Source organism: Manacus candei, unplaced genomic scaffold (genome assembly GCF_025592945.1).
Source record: "Manacus candei isolate 608988 ecotype Guabito, Panama unplaced genomic scaffold, ASM2559294v1 h1tg000041l, whole genome shotgun sequence".
In the NCBI taxonomy this organism is placed as follows: domain Eukaryota; kingdom Metazoa; phylum Chordata; class Aves; order Passeriformes; family Pipridae; genus Manacus; species Manacus candei.
Window position 1 is genome coordinate 247,807 of NW_026138089.1, and position 18,686 is coordinate 266,492.

General features: G+C 35.4%; 1 protein-coding gene across 4 annotated transcripts in view; it reads left to right on the forward strand.

Moving 5' to 3' along the window:
* LOC127474395 (dystrophin-like) overlaps positions 1 to 18,686 on the forward strand; it is a 589,003-nt gene that overhangs the window by 245,121 nt on the left and 325,196 nt on the right. For all 4 annotated transcript variants that reach the window (XM_051795060.1, XM_051795058.1, XM_051795057.1 and 1 more), the window contains exons 8-9: positions 330 to 438; positions 17,269 to 17,504. In XM_051795060.1, the coding sequence (XP_051651020.1) occupies positions 330 to 438; positions 17,269 to 17,504 (345 nt within the window). The remainder of the gene's footprint in view (positions 1 to 329; positions 439 to 17,268; positions 17,505 to 18,686) is intronic.

Below are 18,686 nucleotides of genomic sequence, written 5' to 3' on the forward strand. Positions count from 1 at the left end.
TTTAACTAAAAAAAATTAGTATCTCAGGTTACAGTGATTAAAAAATAGACCTGTCTACAGTATGTTAAAGAACAAGTCCATGTTCCTTACAAAGGTGTAATTTATTTACGTTACAAGGCCAGATTGGATGGGACCCTAAGCAACTTGATCCTAGTGGGTGTTATCCCTGCCATGGTGGAAGAGGTTTTGTCTAAAGGGTGTCATTTATATAAGGAAATGGGGGAGGGGAGATGATCTTTAAGGTCCCTTCTAACCCAAATAATTCTATGATTCTATGATACATTAATTTATGTATTATAAATTTAATATATTGTTATGTTCTATTCTAGAAAAAATTAGAAGACTTGAATGCTGACTGGAAGGCAATACACCACTTAATTCAACAACTAAAGGAAAAGCCAGCACTGTCAGCATTTGGCCATTTCTCTCCAGGTGTCTGTAAGTGCTTCAGTATATATGTTTTTTAAAATTAATTACAAATCACACAGTTAAAATGAAAATGGCTGGAGACTGTCTAAATTAATTCTGCATCCTTACAAGTGCTACTATGCCATTTAACTTGTTATTTTATCATTTCCTTTCTCTTTTGCACAATGTATCCCAGAAAACAAATTAGATTATTATTTGATGTAAAGGTTGCAGCATGCTTTTCAAATTATTACTGATTCAAAGTCATGTTTCTTTATGGGATTTTGACTTTCTACATATATTAATGGAGGAAATACTGCAAAGGGAGACGAATTATTTAAATTAAAAGATAATAATGCTATAGGTCAAGTGTCTAAATTGGTCACAGAATGAAATTCTGAAATTACTACCACTGATAGGGCAATAAAGTGAGACTGTTTCAAGGCACAGATTTTGTATTCATGGAAAAAGTCATACAGCAACATGGTAGGAGTAATTCTACAGTTAAATACTGAGCCTGTGATATACATCTCTGTGTGTCTTGCATTCATGAATACACAACAAGACACTTGATCTGCATTTTATTTAAATTATTTGGACAAAATTTATATTAGATACTTCTCAGATCTCTTTGCACCTGCTTGTACCCTACAGAGGAACAAACTAATTTTTTTCTCCTTGATAAATGAATTTTATTTCCCACTGCTTTCCTTTAAAATGTAGTGATTAAGCATGGGTGGAAAAGAAATCCATACTGGAAGCATGGGGTTCAGTCTGAGTTTCTCAAGTGTTTGAGATTCTCTACTTGATATTGAACTATCTCAGTTACTTGGATGAAGAATATTACTCACCTCTACAATTTGGAATGCTGCTTATCATCTGTGGGAGCAGAAAGAAATGTTCCCCAGCCCCCACCCCTGTAAGATTGTCTGTAACTCTGGTTTTGATATAGATACAGTAATGACTTGGAATTTGATTACATGTAGGATGTTTATCCCTCTTGCTTTTAACATGTTTTAGTGGGTAACATTCAAGAAAAACTGAAATTGGAGAATTCTCTACCTTCTACTACTGACTGTCTGGGACAGCAAAGCAGAAAAAAACTTTTTTATTTTTCAGAGAAATATCATTGCACTAAATACCACTAGTATTTTTAAAACTTGTAGGACAACAGTATCCTTGCTTTACAGGATTTTGTTCTAAGGCATTCTGTAGAAATTCATGCAATGATATGGAGGGACTGAAGGAGATGCATGATCATTTTTTGCTCTGCTGGGTCACTAAACTTGCTGTGTCAGTTTTATGTGTGAGCAGGTTATGTCAGATTCCAGAGGGAAATAGTGTTGGAGAGTTGCATATTTGCCGTTACAAAAGATATTATAATAATGGAACAAGAGCAAGAACACAGAGTGGTAGTGCAGTATATTATTATATTAACTCATCTTTAGCTGAAGACTTACAAAATTACTCATTTACCTTAATGCAAGATGTAGGCTCTGACTGCTAACATTTCCGAGACTCAGCAGATGGAATTATACATGCAGAAAATTAAAGCACTGGTGTTCTGTAAAGGATTAAGCAGGAAGTAAGATTGATTTCCTCTCTGTTGTCAAGAGCACTTAAAATGTGAACCTGTGCTTGTAACACTAATTCATAATTTTTCTTTATTTGAGTCAGTTTACTGTGATATTATAGGTGTATTGTCACAGAACTGTAGAGTTCAGAAGGGACGTGGAGAGACATCTATTCCTTCTGCTCGAAGCACAGTCAATTAGTGCAGGTTGCTCAGGGTCATGTCCAGTCACATTTTAGTATTATCAAAGATGGAGACTCCATAATCTCTCTGGGGAGCTTGTTCCAGTGTTGAGCAACTCTGACAGTAAAAAAAAAAAAAAAAGTTTCTTCTATTTAAATAGAATTTCTTGTATTTCAATTTTTGCATAGTGCCTCTCACCCCACCACTGGGCTTCCCTGAAAAGAGTCTGGCTCTGTCTTCTTTACTTCACCAATCAGTTATTTAAACACATGGATATTATCCCCCTGGGCCTTTTCTTCTCCAGGCTGAGATAGCAGGTTTCCTCAAAGATAGGAAGTGATATCTGTTACTAAGGTATTTTTGTATTTCATTTAAAACAATGGGAAGTGGGGAGGGAAGAAATTGAATGTCATGGGTCTTGTCATGCTGTGGTATAAGTTCTGCAATTATTTTAACCACTTATGTGATAGACATTTTTATGGACTTATTTATTCTCTTCTGCTGATTCTCATGAATTATGCATTGATATGCACTGAGACCCAAACTGGCTGTGGGAGAGTAAGCTTTAACCAAGCCTTCCTAAAGCTAAACAATCTCATTAAAGGTCATCTTTAAAGAAAGATGCATAAAATTATTTTTGAAGGATTCTGTGAAGCAATGGCAGTATTTCCTATTGGTAATTATTCACTTCTTGATCCTGCAGAGACTTTTAGGGACATCAGAATTTAATAATGTTGACAGCTGTGTTTGAGACCAGGGAATGAAGATGTAACTGGTTGAACTCTACTGCCCCGTCAGGTGTTATTTGATCTAGTCTGGCTACAAGAACTCAGTCAGAGAGTCTTACTAAATATACCATGTGGTGGCTGTTACAGAGGTAAAGGATCCTGTTTATAATTATTTCTAGGTCTGCACATCATAGTTTCTTCAGCTGAAGAAGCACTAAAAAAGTCCTTAATATCCCACCAGTCCAGTGTGCCCTCAGGCATAGTGAACAAGAAGTACTTTTCCAGCTCAAAAAATGTACTTAGCTGAAGGGTATGCCTAAAACCTTAGCAAAGATTGACTTCCAAGATAAGATGATTCAGAAAAGAAAATCACACTTGCTATCTGTATTTGACAGGATAACGTGAAATTGTGTGAATGTCTCTATCCAAATACCTCGATGCATTGCTTAGCCAGCAGTTTGAAAACATTTCAAACACAGAGAAATGTAGTTCTGGAATCGGCTTTTCCAGGAGGGTCAATGTTTAATAGCATCATTAACATTCATATGACTTCTTTTGTACTGAAGTGCTATCACTGTATTTACTTAATAAGTTAGATAAAGTTACACAGTGTTTTGTAAATCCATCCAAATGCATTGTGAGGTGGGAGACATTCCTGACTTTGGTCCTGAGGAAGTCATTTTCTGTTGTTTACCTTCATTCAAGTAAGATGTTAGGGGAATATTTTGATCACTCATTTAGATGAAATTTATGGCCAAATTTATACTTCAAAACACAATTTCTTAAAAAGGATGTGTATTTATTTTCAATCATGTTGTACTCGACGTTAGTGAAGTTTTAAAAATAACTGCAAATGAATACAGCTGAAAGTACTTGGTTAACTAATTTTATATTTTGCATGTTCACCTAATAAAAGATTCACAGCAGTCAGTCACCTCGAGAGTTGATAATGTCTTGAGTTTTGGGGTTTGAATTAAAAGAGTGATATTTGTGAATCTGGGGAAACTAGTCACAACAGAATTTCATTTGCTTGTCCTTTGATATTTTAGTTGAAAGAGTATCGTATGTCTTCTTCTGTTTGGGAAGTGTAGTTTGTTTTTTATTTCTCTATGAAACAAGTCCTCACCTGGACTAGGCAGACTAGGCATTCTGCTTCGTTCTAGGCTTGTAAAATCATATAAAACGATTCCTGAAAAATACCACTATTACTCTGAGTATATGTACTGCTGTGGCTTAATGCAGCTGAAATTCACATTCACCGCTTGGAATATATAAGAAACATGTATGGGTGCTATTAAAAATATACCATTCATTAGGCTGTAGGTTTTTGAGGAAACTTAGCAACAAATAAAATCATGTATATGAAAATACACACTTTGATGAAATAACTTAAGGTTTAAAACTAAAATCCAGTGACCTCAGAAGCTGAAAGTGCTTCTGTAGTGATAGTGCCTGTTTTATATGTCTCTGTATTTTCTTTCATTTTAATGTTAAATGCATATTTGAGTCAACTATAATTCTATATTTGATTCTTCTAAGACAGGGTGGATGGACATAGCAGTATCCTACATTATGAAGACTGCTCTATTAAATCTCTGATATGATATTTGGGTTAATATTTTCAGTGGGGATGAAGGATTCTTTGTTTTTGAAACTATAACTATTGAAATATTCCATGGACTTCAGAGCTGAATTGTGTACTGTTTCACTGCTTTTTTAAAAACAAACAAACCATTTGTATTTAAGAGATATTCAGGAAACAAAGAAAAAAATGTAAGAAACAAAAATGACAACGACTAGCTTTGGGCAAAAATGCACAATAGATAAATGTTCTTTTTTGTTGTATTTCATAGCTAATGTGCTCTGAAGTAGTCATTGTTTATGTATTATGCACAGTGTTTGAGTGAACACATATGCTGTAGTTCAGCACTGTGTTTCTCAGAATTTTCAAAAGCTAGCTTTAAAAATCCTTGTGCATTTCATTATATGAACCTGAGAATATAATAATGTGTGTAAAAACAAATGTACAAATCAGATATTAGAGTGTCTGTATTCTTTATAGCAGCTAGCAGAGTATAATTGAGACCAAGAATACTCAAAATAATTCCTTGGGAAAGACTGAACGATTTAGGGATGTGTGCATCTACAGTGTTTTCAATCCTAATGGAAACCTGTGTTGATATTTAAAAATATGTTGTGTGTAACCTTCACCATTTAAAAGAACTGTACTGTCAGGTATTTAAATGCTTTCATAGGGGATGTGGTAGATACTTAATTTTCTAGAACCATTCTCCACAGAATGAACAGCTAAAAATCCAGAGTGTGCATCTGTTATGATAAGTAGTTCTACACTGAATAAGAAGGCAATGCTACTGCCAATAGTCCATTTTAGTCAACTTTGGTTTTAGGACACCAGTAAAGAAAACCACTATTATGAGAGTTGTAGTAGAAAGAAATACTGTTTCCAATAATGATTATGTGTCTAGAAGTGTATAGTTTCTGATACTTATGCATATTGAATCTAAAGGAAATACCTATTTTTAATGTTATAATTTGGTTTAACTCTATGAAATTTTACAAAATAAAATGCAAAGGAGAAAATGATTAGGGAAAAATGCAGTAGGGAGGTATCATAGAGAATACCTTGAGGTCCTAAGTCATTAGAGAGCAGTAAAAATAGACTCTTCCTTAAGTCAGCTGACCTAACGAAGGTTGCTCACTCTCCATATGTAGTAGAATAGTAAAGAAATAGATGATTGCCTAGATGATTGCCTTTACTTTTTCTTTTGGTTGCCTTTGAATGAAGGATAAAAAAAATTTGTCTCTGTAAATAATTTTAGCAGACTTGAGTTCGAATCATTTTACTTTATAGTCTTATGTAGTAAAGAGGTTCACAGATGCCAGCCTGAGATGGCCCTATTATATGTACATTGCCATATATCTGTTTTGTCCATTGTATTCAAGAAAGAAGTGTCTAATCATTCCATCTGATTTTCATTAAGAAGCTTTTTCACTTCTCACATATGTGACACATCTAACAAATAACAATATGGCACAAAACTGAATCAGTTACCATTTGATTGGAGATTTTTCAAGGTCAGGACCCAGTTTCACGAGCAGTTCTATTTTTCAATACAGCTGACATCAGACACAAGCTGAAGACAAACTTGTCTAATAAAGCTTTCAGATTCAATTTTCTCTCTGCATATAGCTTCAGGAATCTCTGGAGGTCATTCTCAGCATGTGCTGCAACACCAACAGGGAGAAGTAATGAAAAGCATCTAGATAAAAAGCTGACACTATGCCTTCAGAGCTGCATGAATAAAAACATAATAAGCAAGTTTAGAAACGCAAATCTCTTTTATTCTCAGAATTTCTATCTTGATCTTCATAGTATATCTTGATTTGAGGATTTGTTTCTGGATTATCTGACAGGTAAAAAATACACACAAAATACACCTAAGCCACAGAAGCCCAATTTAAATAAAAACAAAGGTTATGCCTTTATTTACCATCCTATTTCAGAGGTCTTGCAGTAGGTTCCTCTTTAAAATATCTGTAATAAACAGGTGTGGCAGTGCAGTTTACAAAGGGAAGGTGGACTTCTACTTTGATTTTTCAGGGCTCAATTGATTAAATAAAACTCACTCTGGGTTTCTACTCAGAATTTTTATTGTACTTATTGTACTTATACCTGTGATGAAATGTAAATCAAAGTGAAAACAGCAGTTGGCTGCTTTGCTGTTATTAAAGACAATATGGAATCTAGATCTACTTTTGCTATTCTGTAACAAGTTGTTCAAAGCACAGCTGTCAAGATTTATGATGTGAATAAGATTAATGCTGTCATCAGTCTTTCAAAGGACCGGATTCACCTATTTCATTTTTAAAATATGATCCAGCATTTTCTTCTGAGGAGCAGGCTTTGCAGCTTGCTTTCTTTCATTTAATTTCTTGATCAATAGTTAGTAGCAGCAGGATAGGCAGGATTCATTTTGATTCAATCCCATGAAATGTAAATTGCAGCATACTGTAGAATTCATCAAGCTATTATTGATAAGCTAGACCAGGTGAGAGCACAGAACTAAGTTACAATTAGGGTCGGATTTTTTATATGGCTCCCGTAACATGGATAGCATTCTGCAGAATCCAATGTTAACAATTTTCAAGAAATGTGGCAACAACACAATTGTATCATTTTTAAAACACAGATAGACATTTGAACAACAAGCATTTGAATTAGTTTATTCTGGAAGACAGGGAAAAAGGATTCTCACTAGAGTTCCTACAACAGAGTATCTGTAATAAAGTGGTAGTTTACCCTCTTTTTTTAGTTTTCTGCCTCAGTTTCTAGCTTTACATCTTTAAATCACACTCTTTTTTTAAAGTGCTTTAAGCACTCTCCCTCTCCCTTCTTTTTGTCACAGGCACCTGAATTTCTTAATATCTGATAATCCAGATAATATCGGCTTCCAAATAGCACTAATCTCTCTATTTTCTTTCTTTTTATGTAGTAATTAGGTCTATTGACAACTAAATTCTGTGAAAATTTCTTTAATTTGCTAGAATAATAGAAAGTCATAGGTCATTCTGCACATAACTCTCTTGACCTTTGTGCTTTTCTTTGTTGACTTGTCTTTTTAAAAGAGTAAAGGAAGCCAGCTTTTCCTTGTGAAAGGAGCAGTGCTCAGTGACATCTTGGTCATGCCCTACCAAAAAATGCAATGGCTCTTTGACATCCTTCCTAATATTTCCATGGTGATTGGAGCTGCCACAGAGTTAGATCTGCTCTACAGAGAAACAGCCAAGCAAGGAGTTTAAGCGAGTGTGATCACAGTTCCTGAGCAGCATGGAGGCCACAGGGAATGAGGAATAAAGCTCATAATTGCTTCTAACATTTCTGCTCCAGTCAGAGGGCATGAGACGATGGCAGAACGACAGACTTGTTCCTTAAACCATAAAGGGCTAAAAGGAGAAAAAGGTGGCAAATGAAAATCTCTTCCAGCTAGAAAACTCTTTAGTCTGGTTGACATGAAGCTTGTCACTGAAATATCAGGCTGCTGACTTTGATTGTATCAGTGTGGAAAAGCAGGGGACATACAGTGATGGGGACAGGAAGGAAGAGATTTGCATTACTGATATTTCCTTTAACAATAGATTGCTGGTCAGATGACACTTAAGTTCCCAAAGGGAGTTCTTCATAGGGTGAAACTAAAATAGCTGGAAAAGCAGTAGAGTTTAGTTTGACCTGAAAAATAAGCATTTATAGGTGTTTTCGTGGGAAAGCTTGACAAGTGTTTCACAAAGTAGTACGAGGCAAGGTATTTTAAAATTTCTAATGAAAGAACAGAAGGTGCTTGTAGTGATTTCAGGAATTACTTTGTCAGAAACAAAGTGACAGTGATGACATTGCCTTTGAACAGCTGTTTTTAATTCTGCAGAATTTTTCTCTTGAAGAATAAGGGTAGACAGAAGCTTTGGCATGAATACCGTAACATTGTTAAATTAGCTAACTGAACTCTGATTATTTCACAGCTTCTTCAAACTTGTTATGTTTGTTTTTTTTTAAGCTACAAGGTGCCTAAAATCCCGAAACAAAATGTTTTGTATCTGTGTACAATTTCTTACACCTTTTTTTCAGAGTTCCCCTTGGCCAGGATGGCAATTTATGCCTGTTAAATCAATTTATAGATCTTGCAAAATTAGAAGAGGTGATTTTTTATGAGATTGTAAAAGTTGGAGCTGCTGGTGATATGTGTTTTTCCTTATATCAAAAAACTAGCTGCCAAAATTCAGTTACATGCCAATAGCAATACACTGGAAATGTAAATGTTGTCATATAGATTGACATCCAATTGAAAGCTGCATACTAAGTCAAGGAACTTGTTACTTTACTGACAAAAGGAATGCTGAGAGGTGCTTGCATCATTTGTGACAGATGTTGTCACAACGTTTTTTGTAAGGCAAGTATGTGACAGCATTTGATTCTACAGCACCACAAATGCTGTAGTACAAAACATTCATTTTCATGAAACCCTGTTGTAACAACTGCAACAACTACTCACCGAAAAAGGCTCCTATCATTTGGAAAAAAATAAATGCCTTCTGTAGTGGTACAAATAGTACTACATTTAAAAAACAGCTACGGAAAAAAAGGCTGCTTTCAAAAAATAATGCTTGACTCCTTGAACTCTTCAGACTGCCCAGAAATTATTGTGTGTGTTTCTGGATATTGGAAAACTTAACTAAGAATGCAGAAATCAGTTACTGAAAATGCTCAGAGGGAGAGAGGGAATAATTTGAAAAATGAAATTTTATTTCCTTATTAAAACATTAAGTAACAGCAAAAGGACTATTTTTAGATGACTTTAAAAAATAAAATTGCATACTGACAATGCCTTAATATTACCAGAAAGACTACTTGTATTGATTCTGTCTTGACACTTCAAGAGTTCCCACAACAGCCTGGAACATTTTCATCAATACTTCTTTATTACAAAATTTTAAGAGCCAACCAGGTACTTTTATCCTTAAAAACCCAAACGTATAAGTAGTACTCATAAGGTAAATAGCTCCATTGACTGTACTTTTGCATTTGTGGATTACTGCTAACTTTTACAGATAAATTAGTTTTAAATTGTTTGTAGTTACATGGATCTCTTTGGGATTCAAAGCGTTATTGCAGTGTAAAGTTTGTAGCATTTCTGTTCTCCAAAAGGCTGACTCCCTTGATGCAATGTCTTCTTAAGGTTTCCTTTCAAAGTTCTTATGAAAAAGGTTAAAATGGTTATGTCTGTAAAATAAATGGGAAATGTTTATTTCAGGACTGGTTTAGAAAAAAACCCGTGTATCACCCTGAAACATGAAAACTCACATGCGTTGAATGCTCTCAACTGTTTTCTTCATTGCCAAATGTAAAACTTTTTATCAGAGCGATGAAAATATTTATTATGGGTCACCATGAATGAATGTAAGCAGCAATTTAGTCAAAAGCTTGTAATCATGTTATGAAGAAAATAAGCCATTTGTCCATAATTTCCATGTGATAATCCACACAATAAATACAGAAAATATTCAGTATGACTTCACCTCATTTTGTGCAAACCAGTATATGCAGGCTGAGGATCAGTAACCTCTCTGGCCAGACATGTAAAGTCTTCCACATGGAACAATACGCCAAATGAGAAGCTAAAACTAGCAGAAGAGGATTTGAGTCACAATCATAATAATAGTTTTTAGATTCTATTTATTCATTTTAGTTGAACCAGTCTGAATTCCCTACTTCAAGAAGTTTTTCTTCTTTGCCCTTTAGAGCATACATCATGAGAGCTTAGGGGAAGACTCAAATGAGTACTGACAAAAGAAGATAGAGGGCACAGTCAAGCCAGAAAGTAATTGTTTCTCTCATCTGTGGGTTCCTGGCACTGCATATCAAAATTAAGACAATATTGATGGGGAGGGATTACACAAATGTAAACATTTATTATTATTATTGCTTTTGTTACAATAAATAAGAGATATTAGCCTTAACATATGTTTACTTTATATTATGTCAGTGTCTCAGCAGTTGAATCAACTTCAAATTTTGTGAAAAAGCAACTAATGGCATCAAAAATTGATTATTTTAGCAGTAGTAGAAATATTGGTATCAGTGTTGTAGATATTTGTTCAGCTAGCCTTTAAACTACTAAACAGAAAGAAGTAACAAATGCAAGCATGTTTTATATATAGTTTGCATAAACAGGAAAGGTTTTTTTTACAGAAGAGGGATATTTTTAAATCTTACCCATTAAATTGAATGTACCAGGTTTGGGGTTTTGTTTACATTGTGGTCTGAGTTTGGGTTTTTTTTCCTTCTGGATTTTTTTTTAAAACATTATCTCAGTATTGTAAACAGTGTTGACACTATATAATTTCAGAATATTGTTTTCAACCAACTTTTTAACTACGTTTTGATAGTTAAATAAACCTTGGTAATCTTAATCAGCGATACTGCTATAAACTGAATATAGATCCAACTACCTTCACATAGTATATGAAAGGGTCTTGTGCTACCTTTTTTTTTTTAGCTTTTGTCTGCTGATTTCTCGCACTCACTAAAAGTGATCCATTCATACCCTAGCCTTTTGCTTTTCAATTTTTAGTGGGCCCATCAGTCATGTTGAACTCTGCCTAAGGAAAGGTTCTCAGGGAGTGCCATGACAATGCTATATTACTAAAAGGAGACTGACCTTTGGAGCAGTTTATCTTTTAGAAAGGTTTGGATGGAACAATCGGTCCAAGCAGATTAATGCTACCTCTGTTTACAGATATATATTACAATCTTCAATTGGTTTTGTACTACCTGCCCCTGGTCAAGTAATAGTCCAACTAGGATCAAATACTGCAGATTTAAAACTTTTTCCACCACATGTAGAGCAGTCAGTTGAATGTTTACCTACACTGTGCCAGGATTATTGCCATGTACTATCTCCAGTCTTAGCTGCTTCCTGCCCAAATCGTTCTCTGTCCTTACACTATTTCCAATGTGGTTTTTGGAGAATGTTTGAAAATGAGAACATAGCTTTACAGGACCACGGAATAGCTGAGGTTGGAAAGGACCTCTGGAGCTAATCTGGTGCAACCCCCCTACTCAGACAGGGTAACCTAGAGGAGGCTGCCCAGGACCATGTTCATGTGACTTTTGGGTATTTCCAAGAATGGAGATTCTGCAACCTCTCTGGGGCAAGCTGTCATCCTGCAGGGACCTGTCACCCTCGTAGTCAAAAAACACTTCCTGATATTCAGGGGGAGTCTCCTGTGTTTCAGTTGTGCCCATTGCCCCTTTTCTTGTCACAAGGCACCAGTGGAAAGAGCCTGGCTCTATCTTCTCTGCACCCTCCCTTCAGATATTTATACCTGTTGATGAGATATCCACTCTGAGTCTTCTCCTTTCTGGGGTAAACAGCTTGTACTCTCTCAGGCTTTCCAGAAGGGAAGCATTGGCTCTGTCTACCTGTTGGCAATGATCCTCCTAATGCAGTCCATGGTAGCATGAGCCTTTGTCACAAGGGCACATTGATGACTCATGTTCAATTTGGAGCCCACCAGGACCAAAGGACCACGAGTACCTTTTCTGCACTGACAGCTGGTCAGCTCCCAGCCTGTGCTGGTACATGGTGTTGTTCCTCCCCAGGAAGTGCAGGATTTTGCACTTCCCTTTTTTGAACTTCATGTCACTCCCGTCAGCCCATTTCTCCAGCCTGTCAAGGTCCCTCTGATTTGCAGCACAACCTCTCTTGCTGTGTCAGCTGCTCCTCCCAGCGTTGTGTCAGCTGCAAATTTACTGATGGCACGCTCTGTCCTAACAGTCACGTCCTTAGGGAAGATGTTAAATAGGACTGGACACAGGAGTGACCTCTGGGCAGCACCACTACTTACTGACCCTCAACTAGACTTCATGCCACTAATCACTGCCCTGTGGACCCAGTGGTTCAGCCAGTTTTCAGCCCACCTCACTGTCTGCTCATCCAGCCCACACTTCCTTAGCTTCTCTGTTGGAATCTTATGGGAGACAGTGTTGAAAGCCTTACTGATGTCAAGGCTGTTGACAACTGCTGTTCTGCCTGAGTCTGCCAAGCCAGCTGTTCTATCATAGAATGTGAGCAGTTTGGTGAAGCAGAATTTCCCCTTGGGGAATCCATGCTGCCTGTTCCTGATCACCTTTTTGTGTTTCATGCACCTAAAGATTCTCAGGATTACTTGCTCCATCACTTTCCCAGGGTTTGAGTTGAAGCCTCAAATTGACCTGTGGTTCCCTGGGTTCTCTGTATTATCCTTCTTGAAGATGAAACTGAAGAGGAAAGATGAAAGCTTTCCTCCAGTGTTCAGACACTTCCATTTGCCATGATCCATCAAAGTTTGTGGAAAGTATCCTTGCAATGACATCTACCAGATCCCCCAGCACTCACAGGTGCATCCTATCAGGGCCCATGGAACTTATTTATGTATTTCCAGTTTGCTGAAGTATTATCCAATCTGATTCTCTTCTACAGAGGGCAGTTTTTTAGAAATCTAACTTCTGTACATGGAAATTACCTTGAAGTACCTCCTATGGTCAAAGAAACTACTGACATTACACTTCTAGTTATCTTGCATAAAGAGAAAGTATTTGCAGCTCTTTGCAACAACAGGCCATAATCTGAACTTTGTGCTATGCAGCACTAAGTTAACTTCAGCTCAATGTTTATTTACCTACTTATGTGGTTTATGTAACTGAGATCCTTAGGGTTTGGTAGCTTCTACCTATGTTTTGACAGACAGTGGAATATGTTCTTATTCCCATTGCAACCCAGTGTTTGTGATGCAAGAGTTTTTCTTTACACCAAATGAAAGACATATCAAAACATCTTTCTGTTGTGTTTGAAGAAATTCAAAGAAATTAATTTTACAATAAACGGCTTAGTCACACTTCTACATATAAAAATGAGGGTGGTAAGAAAGTTCTACCAGATTTTCCTATGACAGAGAAAGAAAAGTCTGAGAAAACTGACACTTACCTTTCTACTATAAATTTAAAATTCTAATACTGTTTATTAAACTAATAATAGCAACATTAGAAAACATATTAGAAAACATAACTTTTGTAGTTATGTTTTAAATATAGCAATACACATTTACTTGTAAATCTTTTTCTTCAAAGAGTTTTAACCTTGACTTTCTACTTTCTTTTGAATCCCTAAGGGGTCTTTAGTTTTGGTCCCTCTCTTCATCTTACTGCACAGACTATTTTAGATCTAAACTTTAATTAATAATCCCATAAACTATCAACTTCTTTTACCTGTAATAATCAAAATTATATATAATGCATAATGATTTGTTACGAATCATTAAGAGCTTTGGGAATTAAAAGGAATTGCAGGCACTTACCTTGTATTTTAAACTTATGACAATAACACATAATGTGAATGTTCCCTAAGTGTTCATGAAATTAAGTACAAACTGTTACTCATTTATAATCTATAAAAATTACTATGTATGAAATATCCCCAATATTATTACTAAGTCTTCTTTTTCTAAGAATTGTTTTTACTTAATATTCAAGGCTAAGAAAATTAGGCATTAGTATTCTATTAAAGTAGAAAAAGACTCACTTTGAAACATGATTTTTGTCTTTAAAAGTTGATTAAATATTGAGAAAATTTTATCTTAGAGATACAATTCTCTACGGGTGCATATTTTCTAGATTTAGAGTTGTGGGTGGAATTTTGTTGGCAATAACTTTTGATCAATGTAAAAACTTTATTCTGAGTTCAGATTATTAGAAAAAAACATTCCTTGCTTTCAAATTTTAAAGTTGGTAGGGGTTTTTTGGGTAATAAATTTACATTATTTATTATAGTTAATCAGAGCTCTGTTGGCCACTGTATTTCTACTATTTTTCTTTCAGAACTCCTTTGTTACCCAGAGCATTTGGCAATATGTAGCCCTTTCTGCAAGTGTTATTGGGAGTGAGCACCTGGCATGGAGGGGCTGTACTGCATGGGAGAACTTAATGTACTCTTAACTTTATTTCCTTAACTTTGAAGGACAGAGAGAGATGAGACTGTTCATTTATCACTGGAACAAGTCTAAAGAATAAATCAGTCTCAGAACTGTCTTTTCAGATCTCTCTCTCTGAGAAGTCTTCTTGGATTTTAAGAATATGATTGTGGATGCTTTAAGCCTGTAGAAAACTGGTTGCATAAGAAAAAAAAGTAAAGAAAAAAATGCACTTTAGTAGTTGACAGAACTTCACCTGTGTGCTACTGTGGAGTTTAGTTGTTCCAAATTGAGCTCACAATGATAAAGTGCTTGTAAGATGACACTTGAGACTTCCCAGGAATTAAGCAAAACCTGCCTGGTGTGCCACGTTCCAGTCAGCAAACTGCTGCTTTGCCCACAGAGGGAATACTCACTTGGTCTGTCACTGAAGTCAGCGTTGCCTGTGTTAAAATAACAAATTCACTGAGTGATGATGTCTGTGCATATGCCACAGGGTACAGGTATCCTTCCTCTGTTTGCTCAGAGTGAGTAAAATGCAGCTGGGTTTCCTTGACTAAAACAGGAGCAAAGTTTAGTGGATGTATATTAGTCTTATTCATTGTATGAAGGATGTAAGGCTGGTATCTGCCTTAATTGGTACTGCTAACAATGGAACTAAAGCTCCAGGCTAGACATGCAAAATGAATTAAAATCTATATCCAGTTACTGTGTTATTTCATCTCTGTCAAAAAGCTTTGACCTGGTAGACGTAGTTACCTTACATAGCTACAACTTGAACACTACTTACAACATTCTGAAGGATGGTTCAGAGCATTCCTGTGAACTGAGGCAGTTTTGCTTAAAGACTTTGGCTTGAAAGGGGTGTTGGAAGGGCCTTGAATCTTTTGGAAGTGTTGTCATTTTTCCTGTCTATTTTGTTCCTGTTCAGTGCCTAAATAAGGAGCTTCATTTGTTTTGAGTTGTGAGTTTGACCCTCTCTTGAAACACAACACCGAAGGGGTGCGGGGGAAATTCTTTCCTTGCAGTTACTTCATTCTGCTTTTCTTATTTTTGCATTTAATATTTGAATTTCAATTTCATGACACATTTTAGTTATTTTCACTCCTAAAGTTTAACATTACAGATTATTTACAGGATGTAAAAATTACTAATATACTCTTGATTTCATCCAGTGTACTTCAGAGCTCAATAACCAGTTGGAAATCACGGCTATCATTCTGGTTTTTTTTCCCCCCTATTCCTGTTCTTTGTTGTTTCATTGTTTGTTAAGCAGCAAAAAGGGCTAATGGGAAATCACCTTCAAAACTGCACATTTGTGGGATTTATTGTCTTAAATTCTATTTGTCCTTCTGGTTTTGTGGTTTACCATATCACTGAAGTGAACCAGTATAACTATTAAATAAATTGAAAGATGAAGTCCATGATGTGTTTTCATGATGTGTCACAATGGGATAGAATTTACTATTCGAATATTTGAAAAAAAAAGAATCTGATTCTAGTTTTGCATTTATAAATTACTTGTCCTGGGGAAAAACAAACAAACTTATAAAAAACTCCCACCAAAACCAAAAGCAACAAATTGTTCCCTTTGAGTTACAGAAACTGTCAGTGCAGTTCTGGATAAATCATTTCAGAATGAGATCTGTTGCTATATATTGTGTAGTTAATGTTGATTTATATTTGTCTATTGATTTTAGTCCCTCATTTATACATTTCTGTTGAATGAACCATGTCATATCTGTGCAAGCATGAAAAAAGAGCAATAAGGGACAGGTACTGTTTCAAGTGGTATTTTTGTTCTTGTGTTTTCCCTATTTTAGTATTTTTCTTCTTTGACTGGTCTTTTTAAAAAAATGAGGAAAAATTAACAAAATACAATTCAGTGTAGCCTCATCTGCAATAATATTGTCCACAAGGAATTGCTTTTGCATGACTAACTGGAGGGCAAAAATAGTCCAATGTTTCACAGACATCTATTTGTAAATAGCAAAAATCAAGAAGAAAAAATCAGTCTTGATCTTCTGAATGATTGCATACCTCTCTGTCCAATGGTAGCTATCTGTGGCACCTCTCATCATTTTTGCTGCACAGAAAGAAAATGTACTCCAATGTTGGGTGCTTTCTCATTCCAAGCAATGAATAATTAACAGATTATTTAAAACCCAGCTAACAGATCAGGAAAAGACACTAAGAAGAGGATGAGTCCATTTTCTCCAAAGAGAAGGGGAAAAAAATCCACAAATCTCCAAATCCACAAATCTCCAAATAATAGCACATAATATTTTCAAGTTATGAGGTGAAAAAGTAAAAAATCAGTCAAGGTTGAACTTCTTCTTGTACAAGCTTCCATATTGGTCACAGAGCCTATAGGAAATATTTGGTGGTAATGGTAAGTGAGGAGATTGTTGGTGAGAAAATTTCACAACTACAGAGCGACTTGGAGACTGTGGAGGAAACCTGCTTCTAGATACATGGTCAGACCATAATACACTGGATAATCTGACCAACTCTTTTCAATTACTCATGTGTAGCAATACTTAAATGACCTTGAACGAGAGGTTCTTAATACACTACAAACTTTGCTTGTGTTACTGCATCCCACTGGTCTTTTAAGGATGCAATTTGAACATGATGAGAATGCTGGATGTTAAGCAGATATTATGATAGAAATACATGGAAGAAATAAATTCATATGTTTTGTTTTTAATTTTGATTTTCAAATTTTCAGTAGAGATAACATCAAGAAATGAGCTTACTTCTGTGTTACTCTTTCTACCGCATAAATTCTGTTACTTAAATAAACATTTATCATAGTTCATTTATTCAGTAATTTTAGCATTTTTTTTCTTTCAGTAACTTCTGGTGAAACTGTTGCTGTGGATACACAAACCAGGGTAACCAAGGAAACCATCACCTTCAAACCAGAAATGCCATCTTCTGTGCTTTTGGAGGTTCCAGCCTTGGCTGACTTCAATAAGGCATGGGCAGAACTCACTGACTGGCTTTCTCGACTGGATCGAGAGATAAAATCTCAGAGAGTGGTAGTAGGTGATCTTGATGACATCAACGACATGATCATCAAACAAAAGGTATGAGAAACACTGATTTTTCAAGTTGAAAGCCTCATGATCTTTATTCTGTCTTATATTCTTTCCATAAGGAACACAGGAGAGATGATAGGTTGCAATACATGTAGTTGTTCTACTTTATCCCTTAAACACAATTACTGGATGAAATGTTTAGATAATTAATTGAGCAGAAAAGGAAGAGTATTTAGTATTTTCTCTGGTATTTAAAGCAGATCTCTTTATAGTGCTTGTGCTTAAGAGTATGCAAGCCAATGGGTGAAATATAAGAAAGAATTGCACAGTAAGCTCCAGGTTGCCAGCAGGACAAAGACCCTGTTAGATACCTTTTCATATGTTACTTCTGTAATAACTTTCTGAAAGGCTTATATACTCCTGCAGTTGATTTATCAAAAGCTCCTCAGTTCTCTTACAGAAAACAACAGCTCATTAATGCAATTGTTTTGTCAGCAAAACTGCATCAGTGTTACTTATCTTTGAAAGTACAGAAAAATATAGAAATACATGTGCAAGGAAAAAAGAAAGACTAAATCTTAGCTACTCAGTAGCAATAAAAGTAATTTGGTATTATACAGCTTCAAAATAATTACCTGCCTTCTAGATTTAGCATTACTCAATATAAAAGATTTGGCCTGCATGTGCAAAACTTTCCAATGCTAAATTTCCAATCAGTTCAGTTCTAAACTGAGTTTAAGACTCTATTACAAGATTCTCTTCTTCAGTCTCCTCCTCTTCCTCCTCATAATAAAAAATCTGATTTATTGTGAGAAAGATATTGACATTCTTTCACTTTTCTTAAACTAGAAAGAGTGGGAGAAAAATTGGATACATTTTTCTGAGTATCTGTACTAAGATGTTTTATTAGAAGATATGCTGATATCTCATGGGGTTCATTCTACTTGTTTTCTTATATTTCCCTTTTTCCCTAGTGTTTTAAACTTTCTATTTTTGAGACTTTTGGGTTTTCCTATCTTCTAGATAAATAAAATACTTGTTTCATCTTGATTAATGATCATAATATTTATAAAGTAGAATTATATATGGCTTCATTAACTAAAATATCTTTAAAATGGCATGGGTATATTTTAATAAATTATAATTGCAGTGTCACCTACACAGGGCATTAGGTTAAAATAGCTGTTATGTCATTGTAAAGGTTGAGGGCCAAAGAAGACTTGTTTACAC